Source organism: Terrapene carolina, unplaced genomic scaffold, assembly GCF_002925995.2.
Source record: "Terrapene carolina triunguis isolate 2854851 unplaced genomic scaffold, T_m_triunguis-2.0 Scaffold211, whole genome shotgun sequence".
Taxonomy (NCBI): domain Eukaryota; kingdom Metazoa; phylum Chordata; order Testudines; family Emydidae; genus Terrapene; species Terrapene triunguis.
The window spans coordinates 6,856,248-6,877,212 of NW_020664562.1; the positions used below are offsets into that span (position 1 = coordinate 6,856,248).

A 20,965-nucleotide genomic window follows, 5' to 3' on the forward strand; every position below is an offset into this window, starting at 1 on the left:
GACTTTAATACCCTTACTCCTGTTTAATAATACCTTATCACACCACTGACTTCAGTGGGACTACTCATCAGTAAGTCACTACCCAGCATGAGAAAAGGTATCTCAACCTGGCCCCGAACGAGTGCTTGGAAATACAAAGGTTGCAGAACAGAGAAAACAAAAGGCACCATAGTTGTATAGCTATATACCCCCACAGGTGACGGGATGGGGGGGGGCAGTCAAGAAACAACTGCTTTGAACAGCATTAACGTCTCATTTGCGCTGTGGTCATCATTTGATGCCAACTAGGAATGAATGCAATTGAGACTCAGGCGTCTCACAGATCCCCAGCCTCCTCTCCTTTTCCCAAGCCACACCCCTGACTCAGGCACACTGTTGCTATTCTGCAGAGCTGGAAAATGAGGAGTTCCAGCAAATGAATTTTAAAAGCTTTGGTCAATTTTTTCCCCTCTCTGCACATTTATATATGAAGCGGCTTGTAACTAACCCTGGGCAGGAAACTATTATTTTTTCTGGGGAAAACAATCACTGAAAACACTTTTTTGGGGGGGGAAGGGGGAAATGGGTGGTTTGGTTTAATTTTCCTTTGCTTAAAATGTTTCTTTGTAATATATATATATATATATACACACATACTGGCACCTTAAAATGGACTTCTTTTTTGTTTTAAACCAAAACATTTTTTTTGGTTTGGGTTTTCAAAGAAACTTGAAAAGTTTTGACGAAGATGCAAACATTTTTTCAAAAAATGTCCATTTCATGGAAAAGCCATTTTCCATTGAGAAAATGTTTTCATGGAAATTTTTTGACCAGCTCTAACCTTATCCAGCTGGGTAACTCTTGGTATGAAGTATTTATGTACTGCATTCACGTTTATAAATTGAGATCTCCTAAAAATAAATAATGTGGAGTCCTTGGGCATATTAGTTGAGAAGACAGCATTTTGTTTCTGCCTAAAGGAAGTGTGACCATTTGCAGTTTCACAGCAGGAGGATTAAATCTCCATACCACTGTTCCAAGTTCCAGCATTTATTATCAGTGATAAAACCATTTTTCTTCATGTGAGTAGGAGTCAAATAAATCCAAAATTCTAATCCTTTTCCTGGATTAGTTTCAGCATCAATTCTGGAATGGACAGGCTGATGCCTTTACATACTTTCCTCAGTGTTCGGTTGTCTATTTACAATTAAGATCAACACACCATTTCATCACAGTCAAAGAACAGAAATCTCTTTAGTTAAAGTCAGTTCAGATCCTTTGCTTCCTCTTTTGTTTAATTACAAATGAATTTACTTCACCTGAGCTGCTGGGTTTCTGAGCTGCAAAGGTGAATGTACTGTTGATTATTTGCCATTATAAAATAAAAAGTGTTTTTATAGCTTAATTTGGTTCATAGTTTTTCAGGATGCAGCGGTAGCCAAAGGGAAAATAAAGTACTGCACTATAGGGGATTAACACAGGCATCTGTAATGCGAGTTCCTTCATACTGCTCCAATATGGGATCTCAGCCTTGATTAAATAGACACTACTTACTCCTGGGGCAAGAGAATAGATTAGTAACTTGCTCATTGAAGCAGGAAAGATTAGTGGCTGTGTTTGTGGGTTGCAGTTTTATGCTGTGAACTACTGTTTCACTGAACGTTTGCTAAGACCCAAATGTGAGCCTGTGTCTACACTGCCACTTTCAGCGCTAAAACTTTAGTTGTTCAGGGGTGTGAAAAAACACACACGCACCCAGAGTGACAAAAGTTTTAGCACTGAAAAGGGCCAGTATAGACAGTGCTTTATCACTGGAAGCCAGGCTCCCAGCGATAAAGCTACCATCCCTTGTTTGGGGTGGTTATTTTTTAATGCCGGGAGAGCTCTCCCGCAGCGATAAAGCGTGACTACACTGCCCATGGCACAGTGACCTCCTGTATAACACAGGCCATAGGACTTCCCAAAAATAATTCAAGAGCATAATTTTCAAAAAAAAACCCTCCAATTTTGATTTACAAATGGTCAGTGATAGAGAATCCACCATGACCATTGGTAACTTGTTCTAATGGTTAATTACTCTGACCATTAAAAATGTATGACTTATTTCCAGTCTCAATTTGCCTAGCTTCCATTTCCAACTATTGGATCACGTATACCTTTCCCCAATAGACTGAAGAGCCTGTTATTAAATATTTGTTCCCCATGTATGTACTTATTGACTCTAATCAAGTCACCCCTTAATCTTCTCTTTGTTAAGCTAAATAGATTGAGCTCCTTGAGTCTATTACTATAAGGCATGTTTTCATTCTCATAGCTCTTCTCTGAACACTCTCCATTTATCAAAATACTTCTTGAATTGTGGGCACGAGAAAGGACACAATATTTCTGCAGCATTAGCACCAGTGCGAAATATAGAGGTAAAAAACTTCTTCACTCCTACTCAAGATTCCTGTTTATGTGTCCTAGGATCACATTATTTTTTTTGGCCACTTTGACACACTGGGAACTCATGTTCAGTTGATTATCCACCATGACCACCTCCCACCCCTGCACAAATCTTTTTCAGAGTCATTGCTTCCCAGGATTGAGTCCCCCATTCTGTAAGCATGGCCTACATTCATTGTTCCTAGATGTATACATTTACGTTTAGCCATAGTAAAATGCATATTGTTTGCTTGCACCCAATTTACCAAGTGATCTAGATCACTCTGTATCAGTAACCAGTCCTCTTCATTATTTATCATTCCCCCAATTTTTGTGTCATCTGCTAACTTTATCAGTGACAATTTTATGTTTTCTTCCAAGGTAATTGATAAAGATCAATCCCTGTGGGCCCCCATTGGAAACAGACCTGCTCAATGACAATTCCCCATTTACGGTTATATTTTGAGACCTATCAGTTAGCCAGTTTTTAAACTGTTTAATGAAATTACAAAATTAACAATTTCCTTATATTAAAGATTCAGAGATTTTAAGACGAAAAGGCACCATTTGATCAACTAGTCTGAATTCCTTTATAACACAAGGCATAAAACTTCATCCAGTTTATTCTTGTATTAAGCTCAACAATTTATGTATTCTTGAATAATGAATGGTATAATGTATATAGTATATCCCTGCAGGAATGTAATGGCACATACTACCATATACAACCAGCTAACAGTAACACAACTTCCAGGTTTAGAAATCATCACCCAAAACTTAAGAAATTCCAAAACACAAGGTTGTCTAGGTCATGTTGCACATCTAATATATTCTATGGTATGCATTAATAACAGTCTATAATACTATAACTAGGCTTCACACTCCACAGGTCATTAGGCATTCCCCAGGGTAAATCTGAACACAGATAGGATCCTCTGCAGAACCTTTTCTTACTCCAGTTTCCTAAACAGACTTAAGAGGTTAGCCCATTGTTTTTTCCTGCTTCCTAAAAGTCAGAAATCAATTCTCTTTCTCTGAAGTGTCTAAACTTTGTCCCATGGCGAGGAAGTATAATACTGTGTTTAAGTCACTAGACTAGGACTTGGAAGATCTAGGTTTATTTCTCAGGACTGCCATCAAACTTCATATGTGACTTTGGGTAAATCACATAAGCTCTCTGTGACTCAGTTGACCTATCTATAAAATAGGGATAATAATCCCTCTTTCCACCCAGCTCCATTTGTCTTGTCTCTTTACAGTGTAAACTCTTAAAGGCAGGGACTGTCACTTACCAAGAGCAGTGCCCAGCACAATGAAACTCTGATCACAGTTGAAAACTATAGACTAGAAATAATAAACAGTAAGCATTAAATCCACTTGCCCTTTTCTTATTTAAAAGCAAGTTTATTATAGAAAAAAAAGTGAAAATAATGAATTAAAAGGTAGCTGAACACAAACTAGCCTCAGTCTCATAATGGGTTTTCCATTCTGCACACATTTTTGAGGTATCTAATATTTTTCCTATCACAAATCAGGACAAAAAGGTGAAGTCTTGAAAATTTTCACAGACCAAAAACCTGAAAAAAAATCAGTTTCTGTCTATTGAAATGTTTTATTTTGATAATTTTCAAATGTGTTGTTTCAAGTTTTGACCATTTTATTTTTTAATAGAATTAGTTTAAATTTCAAAACAAAATGTCATGTTAGAACTAGAAAACTAGAATTTTTTTGGTTTTAAAAAATTTAAAATGAAATGTTTTGACAATTTTGAATTTTTTTTTTAATCAAAAGAAGTTGAAAAATTCATCAAAATCAACCCTTTCCAGTGAAAAATTCAATGCAATAAAATGTCATTTTCCATTAAAAAACATGTTGTGAGGAAATTCCTAACCAGCTCTAGCTAAAACCTTGCTAGGCAAAACCTTTACCTTAAAAAAAAAAAAAAAAAAAAAAAAAAAAAAATCTTTGCCCAGAACCCCCCCAAAAAAGGGTTTGTGGATAATCTCTCCATTAGTCTTTTGCCCAGTTACTCCTGGCTTTAAGGGATGTGATTTCTTAGAATAACACCATTTGGACTGGGCTCTTTGTTAGCAGGTTCAAACTGTTCTCACTTTCAGCAGAATAGACAAAAAAAAATGTGCTTTTATCCAGCAACAGCCCTGGCATATGGAAATCATATAGAGTTTAAGATAACACTGTCTTGTACGTTTAGTACACTGTATTTCCAGACACAGCTATCTGTCACAGATACATTAAAGTGTGGTTATAGTCTGAAAAGTGACTATGTACACACATCTCCTCCAAGAGATATGTTCCCAGGCTGAATTCTGAAACCTAGCTGCTTACTTTACTGAAATAAAATATGCCTTGTTCATACTTTTTATTGCAGTTAATGTGACAGAACTAGTGCATCTGAGAATGAGCTGGATTTGATACTGGCTCATGCATTACCAAGAGTGGATAGGAATTTCAAAGAAGCCAAAGTGCCTAAGGCTTGGTCTACACTTACCCCCCAAGTCGAAGTAAGGTACGCAAATTCAGCTACGTGAATAACGTAGCTGAATTCGACATACCTTACTTCGAACTTACCACGGTTCAGACGCGGTCCACACGCGGCAGGCAGGCTCCCCGTCGACTCCGCGGTACTCCTCTCGTTGAGCTGGAGTACCGCAGTCGACGGCAAGCACTTCCTGGTTCGATTTATCGCGTCCAGACCAGACGCGATAAATCGAACCAGGAAGTTCGATTTCCAGCCGCCGAACTAGCGGCTAAGTATAGACCAGCCCTTAGAAACAGAAATCCTTGGACTTGTGCTTCTCTGTCACTTAGAGGTTTTTAAAAATCTCACTCAGTATAGTTAACTGAAATCTCAAATCCCAGAATCTTTATTACTAGGATGATGCACAAGTCACACAGACCTGAGCTTGAATTTGAGGTCTTAGGTTAAATTTTCATAGTTTTCAGATTAAGAAAAAAAAGAATGAAATGAGATAATCCTGTATACAATTTTGTTTGACAGCAAACCTTGAACCCCACAATGCTATATTCACTGGGGCTCTTTTCAGAGTAGAACCACACTTCAGGCTTCTGTTTTGCAAGAAACTAAGTATATAAAACCACTACATTTCCAAAGCCGACAATGTTTTCTTTTTTTCTTTTTTTTAATTTTAACTTAATTTCTTAAATTTTTGGGTGTATCGTTAAACTATAATATTCTATTGAGAGTCCGCTTCCACTACTTAAGTTATTGATAAGTGTTGACAAGCTTAATTCCACATCTAGCAGTAGTAACAGTAGTAATACTATTTTTGTATTACAGTAGTGCCTACAGTACCCAACTGAGACTGGGTCCCATGTACTAAGCAATTTACAAACATATACTAAGAAACAGCACCTTCCCAAAAACACTGCAAGACAGGAAAAGAGTGTGTGGGGAGGGAAATAGTATTACCCTGTTTTACCTACAGGAAACTGAGGCACAGAGAGATTAAATGGCTGCCCCAATGACATACAGGATGTCTGTGGCAGAGCCAGCTAATGAACACAGATCTCCTGTGTTTTATCCCAGGGATGAAACAAAACATACACATCACCATGACCGTCTCAGGCAAAAGTCTGAGTAAGTGGATGGGCCTGTATTAGGGTGACCAGACAGCAAATGTGAAAAATCGGGATGGAGGTGGGGGGTAATAGGAGCCTATATAAGAAAAAGACCCAAAAATCAGGACTGTCCCTATAAAATCGGGACATCTGGTCACCCTAGCCTGTACTCTGTTCTGAAAGTCAACACATTCAGAATTCTACCCAAGGGGAAGCACATTCCAGAGACAAGGGCCCTCCACTGTAAACCCCTAGCCACCAACTACACAGACATTGAAAACTAAGAATGCTAAAGAAGCAGAAATTTAAACTGTCATGGCAGTACATGAGGAGTAAGCAGTTCCTCCGATAGTAGTGCTTTACAGATATTTATTTATTGATAGTCTTTTCTATGGTGATCATCACCTTGGTATGTTCATAACTCACAGATATAACTGAGTTTATCCTCATTTTACACATGGACAAATGGAGGCACGCAGAGGTTAAATGATTTGCCCAAGGTCAGACAAGGAGTCTGTCGTAAAGCTAGGAATTAAACCTAGGTCTGCCAAGTGGCTTAATAAAATGATGACTTCAAGACCCATATCAAAATCCTGAATTACACCCAGAGTCGAAAAGGAAGATGATGTATTCTTTGGAGCATAGGTGTAATATGGTCGCTATGGTTAGCACTGCTACATACATGGGCTGCTGAATTCTGCACAGGCAATGGATTGTTAGACATCTTCCATTGTAGCCCTACATACGGCATATTGCAGTAATCTAGCCTGGAGATAACAAAAAACATGGGTAACTGAAGTGAGGTCTACCTCAGAAAGAAACAATTACAAGGTTTGCACCAAAATGAGATAAGAAAAGATTCTTGTGACCAGCACTGCAAGGAACTTCAAGAGCTGTCAGGGATCCAGAAATACCCCCAAATCTCACTGGCAAAACCCCTCAGTGATAGGGGAAGGCACATTCCAGAAGTTACTTTCTGCTGTCCCTAACGAGCCAGTATCCTTCCTGATCCTATATAGACTGAAATTCTCTCTTAAGCGCATACACTCTCTCTCTCAAATGATGATAATTCACACTGACTGAGAGACCCATTGGAAATGCTTGAATTTTAGAAACTGGTGAATGAGCGAACTAGCAATAATAAAACCAAGAGTAACACACTACAGAATGTACATTATCCATCTATTGCAAGCAGTGTCCTCTTTTAACAAATTTCATGGCTCCAAGTGCAGTATGTTTTTAAAATAAAATAAATAATAATAATAATAATAAATAATTAATCAGACCTTAGTATCATGAGACCTCACTACAACATTTCTAGCTTTACACCTCTGCTGAGAAACAGGGAAATGTTTGTATCAATTAAGAAATTGTTCTCTATTAATATTTTTTTAGTGTACTGGTTTATCCAGTCACTGAATTTCTATTTTTGATATATGCCTTGGTTCCATCTGGCCATAGAATTTATATGATTGGTTCTTTAGTTATTAATGTTCTGTACTGTATTTTGGTTTTATTATATAGAATCTACTGCAGGTGCTTTTTGGAAGGCACCCTATAAGTAGTTTGAATAAAACATTAAAGAAAATGATCTGTAACAGGTATTGCTGCTGTGTAGGGCTTCAAGACTTTCTAATTAGAAAATCTTTTTCTGTGATCAGTAGCTGGATTTATTCCTATTTGCAACATCCAAAGTCACATTAATCAAAACAGACATAACTTATTAATCTACAGGCCTGTCTTAGTTCTTATGCACTATAATTTGTTCAGAATTACTTCAAATTGAGAGATTCCTTGTAAATTTATTGATTATGGTATTTCCTGAAGTCTGAGATTCTGTCAGTCTTTCATATATTTGGAATATGGCTGGTGCTTTTGACTTTAAACTGTATTGCTATTGAGTCAAAAGTGTATACATTTTGTCACCCTGACGAATTAATATTCATTACTGAAGGCCAGATATTCTGTCCTCAATGCACAGGGGAGTTATGTGCTTAACTTCTGTAACTGTTAGTGGGATTTGCATGTGCAGTTTTAAGAACATATATCGGCCCCTGAAAATATCTTTTTTCAATATTGTTTAAATAAACTACAAATTATATGTATCAGAAGGTAAATTTTGGTTTGGAGCCCATGCTGATTTGGTAAACCTTCAAGAGAATTATTATTATCTGTAACAAGCATTTTGAGACTCTACTGCGAACCCAGCAATCAGGGAGTAGAAATTCTTTTTAAAGACTTGTTTTACTTCAAAAGGCCTCTGTTGGAAGGAGTTTGGTCTGTCTGTTAATGTTAATAGTTTTACTAGTACATTAGAAGCTACGTGCTCACAGTTCATGACCAGCATAATGATTAGCACATTCTATAGAATCAATCAAAGCCAAGAAGATAACAAAGATTTGAAGTCTGGGGCACTGACCATCAACTTAAACCAAATATATCAGGAGAAAATGACAAATAATTAACACAGAGTGAAAATGTTGGGTATCTGTTTGTCCTTTTCATATAGAGGAAACATACAAATACTTGTGTATACTAAGATAACTCGGACCTTCAAACCTATAACTGTGGCAACATAAAAACAAGGCTACTGCTGCTATCTAGTTCTTCTCCCTATTGACAAAAATTACACTTTGCACAATATGTCCTTAAGCAAAGTATGAATATTGACACTTAAGATGTACAAAAACCAAATGTAACCATCATATATAACCAAAGAAAACAATTCCTGGAAATTACAGCAATTTAATATGGGAGATGACCACTGAGCTAATAGCAATAAAGAATGAGAAAGGCTGGCTAAGGCAGAAGTAGAGAGGAGTGAAACCATATAATAAAAATCCTGATTCAGATACCAAGATAAATCCATGTAATTGTTATTTCATTTTCCTAAAATGATCATTTATATTGACTTGTCTACATCTTGAATAAAAGTGACAGTATAGGCAGGGCATTCAAAGGAAAATGAAAATGAATGGCAAATGAGAGAACAAAGACGCAACTAACCAAAATCTTCAAAGAATTAATGATAATGACCTGATTTCATTTCCAAGATCCTGGCAGTCCAGCCTGCTGACTGGAGAACGAATCTATTATTAGTGTTAAATAGCTCTTATGCTACTCTGGTGGCTTCATGGAACTGTTAAGTTAAAGCCTCTTTTATCTTTATATTTTTAGGGCAATTTAAATGATTTCATAAACTCACTAACTGGAAATTATGATACTCGGAATTCTCTAAATAAATCACCTCAGTTCTAGGGAAACCTAGCCTAGGATGTAAAATGTATCCTTACTCAAAACACTGATGTTTTAAAACAACCCTATTCTGGAAGCAGATTAGCGTTATCATAAAAGTGGGGGAGGGGTTGGCATTCATTTGTTTATTTAGTTTTTTTCCCTCATCTGAGTTTCGCTTGTGATCTTGAAAATTCCTGTCTAAAAAGAGTATTACAAACTAAGAGAGAACTAACTTTCCTTTGGTTAAATACTCCAAACAAATAGGAAGAAATAAAAAGAGGGATTGTCAAAACACAGATCCTATTGTGTATTAAAAAAAAGACAGAAGGCAAGGTTGGCAGTGATATTTTGTTTTGTTGCCAAACAGAAACACACTTGTGCTCTTCTCAAACAAACTGACTCCTGAGAACACTTCTAATCCTGCTGGCCTAGCCAACTGTATGGTCCAGTGTATCCTATCCAGCATTAACAGTTGTTTATCTCATTGAAAGAGAAACTCTACCTTCCTTCTACATTCAACCCCAATAATTTAAGGGCTTGTCTACACAGCTAGTTACTGCATTGCAAGCCAGGATGTAAATCTACCGCACACCAGCTTCCCACACAATAAAATCCCGTGTGGACACTGCTACAGTGCAGGGGAAATCCTGGAGAGAAGCTCAGCATACCACTCTTTGAAACATTAATATTTCCAGCTGCACTCAGGGACTTTCCCTGCATTGTAGGAGTGTTCACGCGGGACGTTCCTGTGTGACAAGCTGGTGTGCTGTAGAATCACACTCTGCTGTGTAGACAAGCCCTTAGACTTAGACAACATGACATAGAGGGTGGGGAACAGGGGGAAGAAGCTGTGCTTTGGCCTGATTCTGCCCTTATTGAGATCCAGATCTGGATAAAATGGGATCAAACTGAATTTGGTAGGATTAGGCCCGTTGTTTTTTTAGGATTCAGTCCTACGAGATGCTGAGCACACTTATTTACTTTGAAATCAGTAGGAGCTGTAAGTGTTCAGCACCTCTCCAGATCTGACACTTTTTGCCATCATGGAATTACCAATACCCTGTGTAAAGGACATATTAGGGACTGAACTGTCTCTCCAAGTCACAATTTTGTCCCTAGTTTCCTCCTTATTCCAAGAGAGATGGAATCTGTGCCAGCCCTTTACCTAGGGCAGACTATTTCATCTTCCGTGACAGCTGTGCTGTGTTGGCTGGTATACTGTGAGGACAGAGCTAAGGCTCCGCCAATCTCCAACCCTGCCTGCCTGTCTCCATTGGATGGGAGGAGAAGTAGAGGCCTCTCGTGGTACGTCTACACAGCAAGTAGGATCTATGGCAGTGAGTTTCAGAGCCCGGGGCTACAGAATCAGGCTTGAAGGGCTATGATGCTAAAACTAGGTGTGTAGATGTTCAGACTGGAGTTTGGATTCTGAATCACACACCCCTCCCTAGGCTTCAGAGCCTGAAATCCAGCCTGAACCCAAACATCTACACATCTAGTTTTAGCGCCATAGCACGATCCCGAGTCTGTCGGCCTGGGCTCTGAGACTCACTGCCACAGGATCCTACTTGCTGTGTAGACATACTGTGGGAGTGTGGTGTCTGCCATACAAGTTATTCTGTACAGGTGAATAACAGGGGCAACTCACACTCCCCCATGTGCCTGTGTGAACACATACCACAGGTCACTAGCAAGTCCTTTGAAACTGTTGGTTGTTTGTATTGCCAGACATTTATAATTCAATGAATGTTCTCTATGAGAAGTGTATCCAACTTGTCCATTTTTAATTCTCAGTTTCTATTTCCATCTGGTATCTTTCTAACCTTTTTACTATAGGTCTGTGCCCTCCAAGGGTTTGCCTACACAAATATGTTGAGAAATGCTTCTAATATATATTTGGTGATGGAAAGCAATAAAAGCATCACTGGCTAACATACATAATCCTTAAGGGTTAAAAAAAAAAAAGCAATGCTTCCTTGTGAGGGGAAATCTGCATTTGAAAATGTCATCAGAAGTAGGTTCAGGAAATAAAATAATTAAGCTCCTCCAACCATGTTCAAGCAAATGGTGCTTCTTCACAAGAGTAGCCGCAATGAAGTTAATAGTTTTACTCATGAGAGTAAAGGTCCTGGATCAGGTCCCTATGGTCTGCAGTTTAAAATAATTAAAACCAATAGAAGCAACAAGCACCTTTGAAAATCAGACCCAATGTCTATAAATTAACAATTATATTTCTTCCTGGCGCAAAGATGTGCTCTGTCAGTATCCATTTCTGTTGGCTTCTTTCAGCTACAGATTTCAACACAAGAAGTGCTGCTGTTTTCCCCCTTAAAAATTGCATTCATATTAACCAGTGGTGCTCTTGCACCAACAATTTCAGTGAAACTACTCATGTGAAGAGAGGCTGAAGGGTCAGGCCATACATCTGTAAAAGGGAAAGTTTAGGATATACGTGCACTGACAAAGAATGGTATAACCCCAGATTTATCTGGAGTCTTAGGTCTTGGGCTTCTACCTTCCAACCAATCTATGTGTCTACCTATCTATACAAGATTTTTCTAAGGTGCTTCTCACTGTAATATCTAAGAACCTGAGGTTTACATCTACAGCAGTTTCCAGTTACACTGGGTGTGTGACCAGCCACACAGAGCTGACAAAAGAGAGAGAGTTTTGAGTTGGATGTGGAGACTTTTCTACCATATAGAAGGTCCAAATAATGTTTAATTATTCTGTAACTGCTCAGTGTGGCTTTTACTAGGCTTTCTGTAGACTCATATGGGGCCTAGTTCAAGGCCCTTCGGAAACAATGGGAGTCTTTCCATTCATTTCTGTTCTGACCCATAGTTATATTTGTATTTGCTTGTCTTTTATTTTATTTTCTCTTTTCCTATACAACTGTCAATAAAATATTCCTTTGTTAAAGACAGGTGAGTATCTGAACTATTAGCTGGACTCAGTATTAGCTTATGGAGTTTTTTGGACTTGACTTTGCAATACTTACTCACGTTGAATTAAAGTTACACATGAAGTAATATTACTGGACTTGGCTCATTTGCCTGGAATTTGTCTTTGATTTGCCAAAGACCAATCTGGGTAATGTTAGAGCAGAGGTGATGGGTTATGAGACTGAAAGGATGGGACATTCTGGGCATTGAATGCACTGCCTCATGGAGCTGCACTGCTCCAGAGGGAGCATTGAGACGCATTTATCCACAGAGCTCTCAAGTGTGCAGGTTTAGTAAATCCATTACTACACTCTTTTTATAGGGTACCCTATCCTCCCCATAACTGGCTCCGTGGGCTGGTGCATGCAGCAGAAACATGGCACTTCTGTTGTATTCGTCACTTTAGGTATTCAACAAAGTTCCCTCCGTCTCATTCCTCCAAAAACTTGAGCTGCTCTTCTCCTTCCCTGATCTGTGAGCCACTGGATTTAGAATGAGGAATTTATGCATTCAGTAGACTATTCCTTGGCACACCTTCAGAGAATGATGATCCCCCTCTGAATATTGTATGCTTTTTTCCATCAGGCTGAATGGAAAATTCCCTAAAGGAAATGGACCAATTATGATACAAGCCAAAAGCAATTTACCAATGCAGAGATTCTCTGGAAAAAGCAGACTGGACTGTTTCTGCTGATTATTCCCCTTTGAAACTGCAGTTGTGAAGAGTAACCATGTTTTCCCTGAAGTGAATTTATAATCTCAGTTCTCAGTGTCTAGCAATGACGTGCATGCAGTGCAATGTACAAGCAGACAGAGCTTCAGCAGAGATGAAGTCAGCGGTTCCCTACTTTCATAAAGCTTCCTAAAGTACACTAATATCTGAGCACAGTTCATTTTTTCTATAGCTTCACAGTGTAATTTTACTCAGTTTTCCTTCCAATCACTTTGGTCATGTTCCCCTTGCCTATCACTACCATTCTGTTTTATTTACTGTGGGGTTCAGGGTGCATGTGTTAGCATTAAGGACAAAACAAGGAACAATGGGAATGCACAGAAACTGAGGAATTAGGGTTTTCCCCTGCATTCTGAAGAAGCTTTTTTTTATTTCAAGGAAAGGACATTTCTGGCCCTTCTGCTTAAAAGGAGAACAGTCACAGTAAAGCCTAACTAGAAGTAGTAATGCCTTGTAAAGTCTTCAGCCTGACAAATTGAAATAATAGCACCAAGGAAGGTATAAAGTGACCTTAGTCATTTGAAAGGGATGCTATCAGAAATTTCTCCATACTTTCCATCATGCTCAAGGCAGATTGGGATAGGCTATGTGTCCAAAACAATACACACCTGACATTTTATTACAGAAACATCATTAGTCATTATTTAATGTAGGTACGCAATTAATCTCTCTCATCCCCCTAAAATCTCTGGCTCAACAATTCAGATCAACCACAAATTGGTAGCAACTAAAGGCTGTTCCTGTCTGATGTTCATTGTAGCCTATACTGGTCTCAGTACTGCACCCAGTGTGCTAGGTTTCCACAACCCAACCAACAGTTAGCATTATTAGCACTCTCATCAGAGTGGTTATGGGCGTTATAGACACAGAGATGGAACCACCTCTTTAATCTACGGGTGATCCATCCAGCTCATTGTTCAGCTACATTGGTAGGGCAGTGAAAGACAGCTTGTGCTGCTGCTAGTTGTGTAGTTGAGTGATCACTCACTGTTTAAGGAGCTTTCAAGACATCTGCTTTATTCTGTGTCCCTTTCCAACGCACTGGGCATAACAAGAGCTTCACAGCACCCTGCACAGACTCTCTGTTTGGGAAGCTCAGCCTTTGAAGGCACAGTCCCCAATACTACATTTGACTTCAGTGGGGACTACCTGTATGAGCAAGTGCTCAAGAACATTATTAAGAACTGCATAATCTGGCTCTTAATGTTGTTTACTTTAAGTTGTAGGTTAGAAATGAATTTAGAGTACATCAGATAAAGCAGTATTCTTTACCATGGAAGTATTTGTTAGGTATATAACATTATTTTTTTATTCCTTAATTGCATCCCTGACCCAAAAACAAAGAAACACAATATTTTCATTAGAAAAGGGCATTTAAAAAAATAGGATGTTAATTTCATGTTGCATAGAATTCTACAGGTTTGTGAGAACCTCAGCATTTTTATTATTATTATTATTATTATTGGCCAAAATTGTCTGTGAATTTCTATTGCTCATTTGTTAGGTTTACACAGTTTTAGTCACTGCTAAGTTTAACAAGTTAATTCATATTTTAAATTATTCTCCTTCTGACTAAATTATCTGTCATTACATTATCAGAATAAAGCCTTGTGCAATAAGTAGAAAAGAAAAAGAGGAAATAATCCTTGCTGGTACATCACAAATTTTGGAAGGAAACCGTCAGATTACAGTAGAAAAATCACACGATTCCTACTCAATCTAGCAAGGAGCTCTATATGACACAAGTAAGTGTGCAGTCAGGTCCATGATACATAGTTGTAATGTTCTAAACAATCCAAGAAAGAATTATCTTTACACCTGCTTTCCCAATTTCCCAATCACTCTTTCCATATCTGGCATTTCTCTAGTCTCCTTTTGTTTGGTTTTAGATCCCTCTTCCCTGCCTGCTGATTTGCATAAGTAACACTGTGTATTATGTGAGTATACAATAACAAAGCACAAACTTGAAATTCTTTAACAAAATTTTTAACTTTTATTCAACACAGAAAGAATATTCCATAAAATATCAGTACAGCAATTCAGCTAATTTAGAGGCCAGCACACTTCTCCAGAATCAGTCCAGGTGCTTTTCTGCACAGTTCTGTCTGTAGCTTAATTGTAGTAAATTCCACAAAAAAACAAAAGATTCACCAACTGCAGTAGTTAAATTTGTCCATGGCATGTGTGGATATATTAGAAATTATAGGGCATATCATTCTGCAGTGCAGAAAATGACTACCGTGTATACTCGTTCATAAGCCAAATTTTTTTAGTAAAAAAGGGAAGCACCAGAGAAGGGGGTCGGCTTATGAACGGGTATAGGGAGGGAGAGGTGGGAAACAGCCCCTCCCCCCAACAGAGGGAGCAAGGAGAAGCAGCACAGCCAGCAAAGCCAGAAGGGAAGAGGTGGGCCAGAGTCTCTCCGCTTCTGGCCACGCTGCTCTCCCCCCAGCCTCCAAAGCACCTGCAGCTCCGGCTGGCAGGCTTCAGCCGTGCTGCTTGGCCCCGCCCCCCCAGAGCAGGCTGCGGTCGCGCCACCCGTCCCAGCCCGCTGGAACATGCTGCAGCCCCGCCACCTGGTCTGGCCTGCCGAAGCAGGCTGTGGCCGCACTGCCCAGCTTGCCAGAGCAACTCCAGCCAGGCCAGAGACTTTCTTCCCTGGCCCTCCCCAGATAAGGTGGGAAGGGATGGGATGGGGAGAATGTGGGGGTCCCGGGCTAGAGATGGGGTCATGTGGAGGGTGGTCATAGGGGTTACTCCCCTGACCCCCAGCTTCTCCCCCCCCAAACAATTTCCCCACCAGTTGCTGTCCCGGCCCATCAGGGTAAGCAGCTGGTGCGCCGGGACACTTTGTTTACTTAGGTTTACCTCCGTGCCTGCAGACGCTAGAGGTAAACAAACCATCTCGGACCACCAGCAGCTTATCCTGATGGACCGGGAGCCAAAGTTTGCTGACCCCTGTATAATAGGGTCGGCTTATGAACGGGTCATAAAAATTTTCCATTTTTACTTATCCATCTTGGGGGGGTCGGCTTATAAACAAACTGGCTTATGAGCGAATATATAGGGTACTTTTTAGTGGCACAGTCTATAACATTAGTTGTAATACTGTATTGTTCTCTGGTTCCCGTAACCAACGGGAATACAGTGAATTACATGTGTGCTAGCTTCCAGCCCTGTCCTATTGAAGGAGTTGAAAGCACTCTGTACTTTTGCAGAATCAGATCACGTGCCTATGTACACACACAGAGATAACTGATCCTTAGTTAATGGATTAAAATATAACAACTAGCCAAGCACTAACACTGTTCTTCCCTACTTCATGTACCTGTTTTATTTTCACTAGCCATTATACTCTCTAAAAACTAAATAAAGAGGTGGTAGAAATTACATCTTTTTCCTTCAGAAATGTGCCTGTTCTGCTTAGGTTAGGAACCTTCTATAAAAAATGGATTCAGTTAATATGCACCACTCACACAGTACCAACCTTTGGCTTTATCTCTATGATTTATACCAGACAGTAACTTTCATAGCAAGGTGAATGCTCCTTTATAGTGACAAGAGAGTGATTGTGCAACATGATTCGTTCTCTCTTTACTACATGGACATACAAACAAAATTAGGAAATAGGGAGAAATTAGGAACATCAGCATAGAATCTTGGTGTTTGTACCTGTAGAATTTAGAACGTATGGGTCTGGAGATTCTGAGAAGTGTTTTAGCCCAGAGCATGACTTTCTAAAATGTAGGCAGGTTATGTAGTTCGGGAACCCGGTGGATGATGAAAATTAAAGTAATGGAAGCTCAAGGAAATTAGATCATATTTTGGGCTTAGACTTATCTAGACAGTACCTAGACAAAACATCTAAAATTGATCCGTTCTCTGACATGAGAAAGATTTGTTTGAAAACCATCAAACAACTGGAGATTCTTAGTCAATGAATATTCTTGAGTTCAATTGTATAACACTGTTTTCAGGCAATAGTTATTATCAGATAACCACAAAATGCTCCCACAGAGCTCCCTCATTCAGCACAGCCATCAAGCTTATAGCACTAGTCATAGTAAAATCCCATTCTTCTCGGTATTTGACACTTCAGTGGTCTTTTAATAATTCTGTATTTTTGTGGGCATTTAGGGCATGATCCTGCTCCCATTCATGTCAATGGCAAAACGTCCACTGGTTTTAATGATACAGGATCATGTCTTTACTCTCTAGCATTTTACTGTTTCTGTAAATATGCATTAAATGGCTTTATTTAAAGATCAACAACAAGATAAAATGAATGATCTCTTTTTATTCTGAACATGATTGTAATAGAAAATACTACACTGAAAGCAAAAATATTCCATGGGAAAGAGAACAGAATTTTAGTCATAGCATAATTTTTCTGCTTTTGGAAAACAAAAATCATATGTTGTGCTCTCCGCCTGGTCAAACACCATCCACAAGAAAAAAGGGCACCATCATTTTTGAACAGTAGTTAAATATGTCACAGAATGCAGGTTTCCAGCAGCTGAACACTTTTACTATGATTATTTTATTTATATGTATTTATATGAGCATCTAGTCAGCTTTAGGCTGTTGCTGATTAGACAATAACAGAGTAGAGCAGTTGTTGTGTAAGGATGTGGGATGTGGCTCTAGAGATCAAATGGGTCACTTTCCATATTGGCTGGTGGGGCTGGACTGCAGAGATAGCAAGTGAGCTGCTGCCTGCTGCAGCTTGTTCTGTCCCTGCAGTGCAGAAACCTACCTTCCAAAATACAGGTTGACTTTTAGTCTCTGCTCCTACTCCCTATATGCTAGCAGCTGCTCCGCACAATACACAAGGATTCTATTACCCTTGTCTGTGGAAAGAGCCACTGAAGGAGGACTCTGGCGAGAAATGAACTTCACAAGGAACACTTCAAACTATTTGCCCTGAATCACTCCACCTATTCCATCACTGCTGTGTTATAAGGGCTATGCCAGCCAGCAGTGCTCTCACAACCTCCTCAATGAAAAGGGTTCCAGCATAGAAGGGAATCATACATAAAATAATTCATTCTCTCAGCCCATTTCATCCCCTCCTCAGCCATCATCAGCAAGCCCCTGGAGAGCCTTTTGGGGCTGACGTGGAGGTGATGACAAGAAGGCAGCTGACACCACCTCCCTTTAACCCTGGACATGGTAGGGTCACATTCATTCAGGAAATACAGAGGGTTGTCAGGCAGGAGGAGAACAATTAGGCACCAAATACCTTTATCTGTGACAGTCCATAGAAAATCAATAGGGATTAAAAACAACCTTTATTTTAAAAAATTCTCCAATATTTTACAGTATTTCCCCATATTTAACATTGGTTCTGAACAACTTATTAAGGGGGCGGTAGTCTTATAAGGAAATCTTACAGTTAGGTTTCTTATCTGGGGGATTGATATTCACAGGGTACTGTTTCTTGTTGATCAGCAGTAGCAATTTAATGTTCTACTCCTCTGTTTTGCCTGCCTGCACATTTCTTGAGGGGAGTAGGCATGGTATTGAAATATACACAAATCCTGCTATCTGAGGGATGGAGCAATGTAAATACACCCACAAACTTAACCAAATATGACAGGTCTGATTACAGATCTGCCAGACTTGACAATGTTTCTGTAATGATGGCTCGGAGGAGGAGGGAAAAAAAACACAAAAAAACCCTTCTCAGCTTCTTGTAGTCCTAAAGGTGGTTGGACATAGTACATTCTCCGTGACCTTATTGAAAGGATTAAACTAAAATACACTTCTTTCATTTTGTTACCAAGATAATGTTGGTTCACTGTTGACTAATAGAAAATAATACAAATAAAATACATTCTTTCAGACTTTATATTATTGGCTTTGATGGCTGGCTCTTAAAATGCAGTACATATCGAGTGCTACTATTCTGTTGAGACAGACTACTTTATCAGTGCACATTTCTGAATCACATTTTATTGCAAAATGTTTTTAATTCCTCTTTATGCTGCAGGAGATCCTACAGCAAAATTGACCTGCAACACAGCGCCCTCTGGTGCATGCACAGAGAAAAGGAAAATAGGCCAGGTGTTTTAAGATACAAAATGTATCAGCTTCAAAATTCTAAAAAAACTTATTATAAGTTACCAGTAATTTGATTGAACACTGGTAAATAAATAAATAATCTTTTCCCTTTCTCTAATACACTGCTTCCTGTTTACAAAAAAGCTGGAAACTGCCACAGAACAATCTGTGCAGAACAGGTACCTGTGTAAACCATCTTATGGGCTTAAGTGCAGATAGGGGGGCTGAATTATGGGAGAAGCTGACAGACAGCCTGTATTTGTTGAAGCCTCCTTCCCTTGGCTGGTGGAGAACTGTTTGTCTATATCCAGAACATTAAGAGAAAAAAATGTCTCTTCTGTCAGACTTCCTTCCTTTTCCCATTGTCTCATGGGCCCCCCTTTTCCCCCTTCTTTCTCTTTACCCATAGGCTCTCTACCATCCCATTGTATTCTCCCTTCTACTTCCCATTTCTTTTTTAAAGATAACATATTTGTTAATGTACGTCTTGAATTGTTTACCTTGTCATAGTGACAAGAAGGATGTAACTCTTAGTTGACTCAGCAGAACAGAGGATTGGCAGGCTGCAGACAATCAGCAAAAGCAATTCTGCAGTGAAACCTGCATTTTCAAAACTGGCCTCTAATTTTGGGTGCCTCTCTTTTTGTCTATTCAACCATAATCAGGCCAACCAAATGTCTGAATTCAGAAGGGCTGAGCACCCACAGCTCCAGTCAATAGCAGCTGAGGGTGCTCCGCATTGTGGAAAATCAGGTCCTAAGGAATGAAGAATCCAAAATTAAAAGCTGCTTTTGAAACCATGGACCTACCTATATTTAAAATCTTTGAGTCATTTTAAGCTACCGATACTGAGGCTGGGTGAAATCCTGGCCCCACTGAAGTCAATGATTTGTACAATGGTTTCAATCAATGGAACTACTTGAGAAGCAAGGTACTATTCTGGTTGAACAAGGGTGCTCTGATCTATCCCTCAGCAATTAGGGATGAGAAATTAATGTCTAAGGATATTATTGGGAGTTAACGTTACTTTGGAGGAGAGCCCAGGAATTTCAGGAAGATATGGTTGCTGTCAATTATTTCCAGATCAACTTTATCAGTCACCAAAATCTCTTAAAACAAGACAAAAACAGCATAAGCAAGCATTTCCATAATATATAATGCAAAAATGGCCCTACATATATTTCAGCAATTAATTCGTCTATGAATTTGTTCCCACATCTGACACTTTCCCTTAAAAAACAAACAAACTCTTATTATGTATGTATAACTTCTAAGGATGAAATCTCTGTAATTGCCTTCCCTTTGCTTCATACCTGTAAATCTTGTATCTTGTGCTAAATCCCTGTCGACTTCTGTCCACAAAATCTGTGTATTCCTGTGAGCGATGGAAGGGTCCCTTATCAGAGAGGAGCCAGTCGAAGGAGCTTGTGGCATGCTGATCCGAAACGGCAGCAACCGCTAAAACCCAGCAATGAAGACTCAGTGCTATCCACTCCCATAGAGCCATCAGAGAGAACAATTCAGCACCACCACTGCATCGCCATATCATGCTTCCACTGTGGGCTTAGAGTCTTCATTCTCTTAGCTTTCCCTCAACACCTAGACAAAATATACAGTCAATTAGATAAGTACATGCTAGTCATTCCTTGGAAGCAGATACAAATTTCCTTTCTTTCATCTTAAAGAGACAGTGGCCTCTATTTTTATTACATTTTATATTAGCATAAACCCATTAGGCTAGTTAACAGCACACGGTTTAATTTTTTTAGTATTCTGTGCTATTTCCCTGTTGCATGGAAACCTCTAACAGATGTATGTTTGTTTCCTAAAACCCTACAAACAAGCAAAGGAGGAGTTATTACCTCTTAACACTGGCATACAACGTTCCAATAACACATATGTATAAAAGATAGGAAGACTGGTCTAGTGGAGAGAACAATGGAGGGATTCAGGAAACCTGGATTCAATTATTGCTTCTACCAAA

The 20,965-nt window shown here is 39.2% G+C and overlaps 1 protein-coding gene across 2 annotated transcripts in view; it reads right to left on the reverse strand.

Moving 5' to 3' along the window:
- LOC113407462 (BMP/retinoic acid-inducible neural-specific protein 3) overlaps positions 1-20,530 on the reverse strand; it is a 290,599-nt gene extending 270,069 nt beyond the window's left edge. Inside the window, exon 1 of one of the 2 annotated variants that reach the window (XM_026656015.1) lies at positions 20,295-20,530. In XM_026656015.1, the coding sequence (XP_026511800.1) occupies positions 20,295-20,530 (236 nt within the window). The remainder of the gene's footprint in view (positions 1-20,294) is intronic. The other variant, XM_026656016.1, reaches the window with a different exon arrangement.
- Positions 20,531-20,965: the final 435 nt, after the last annotated feature.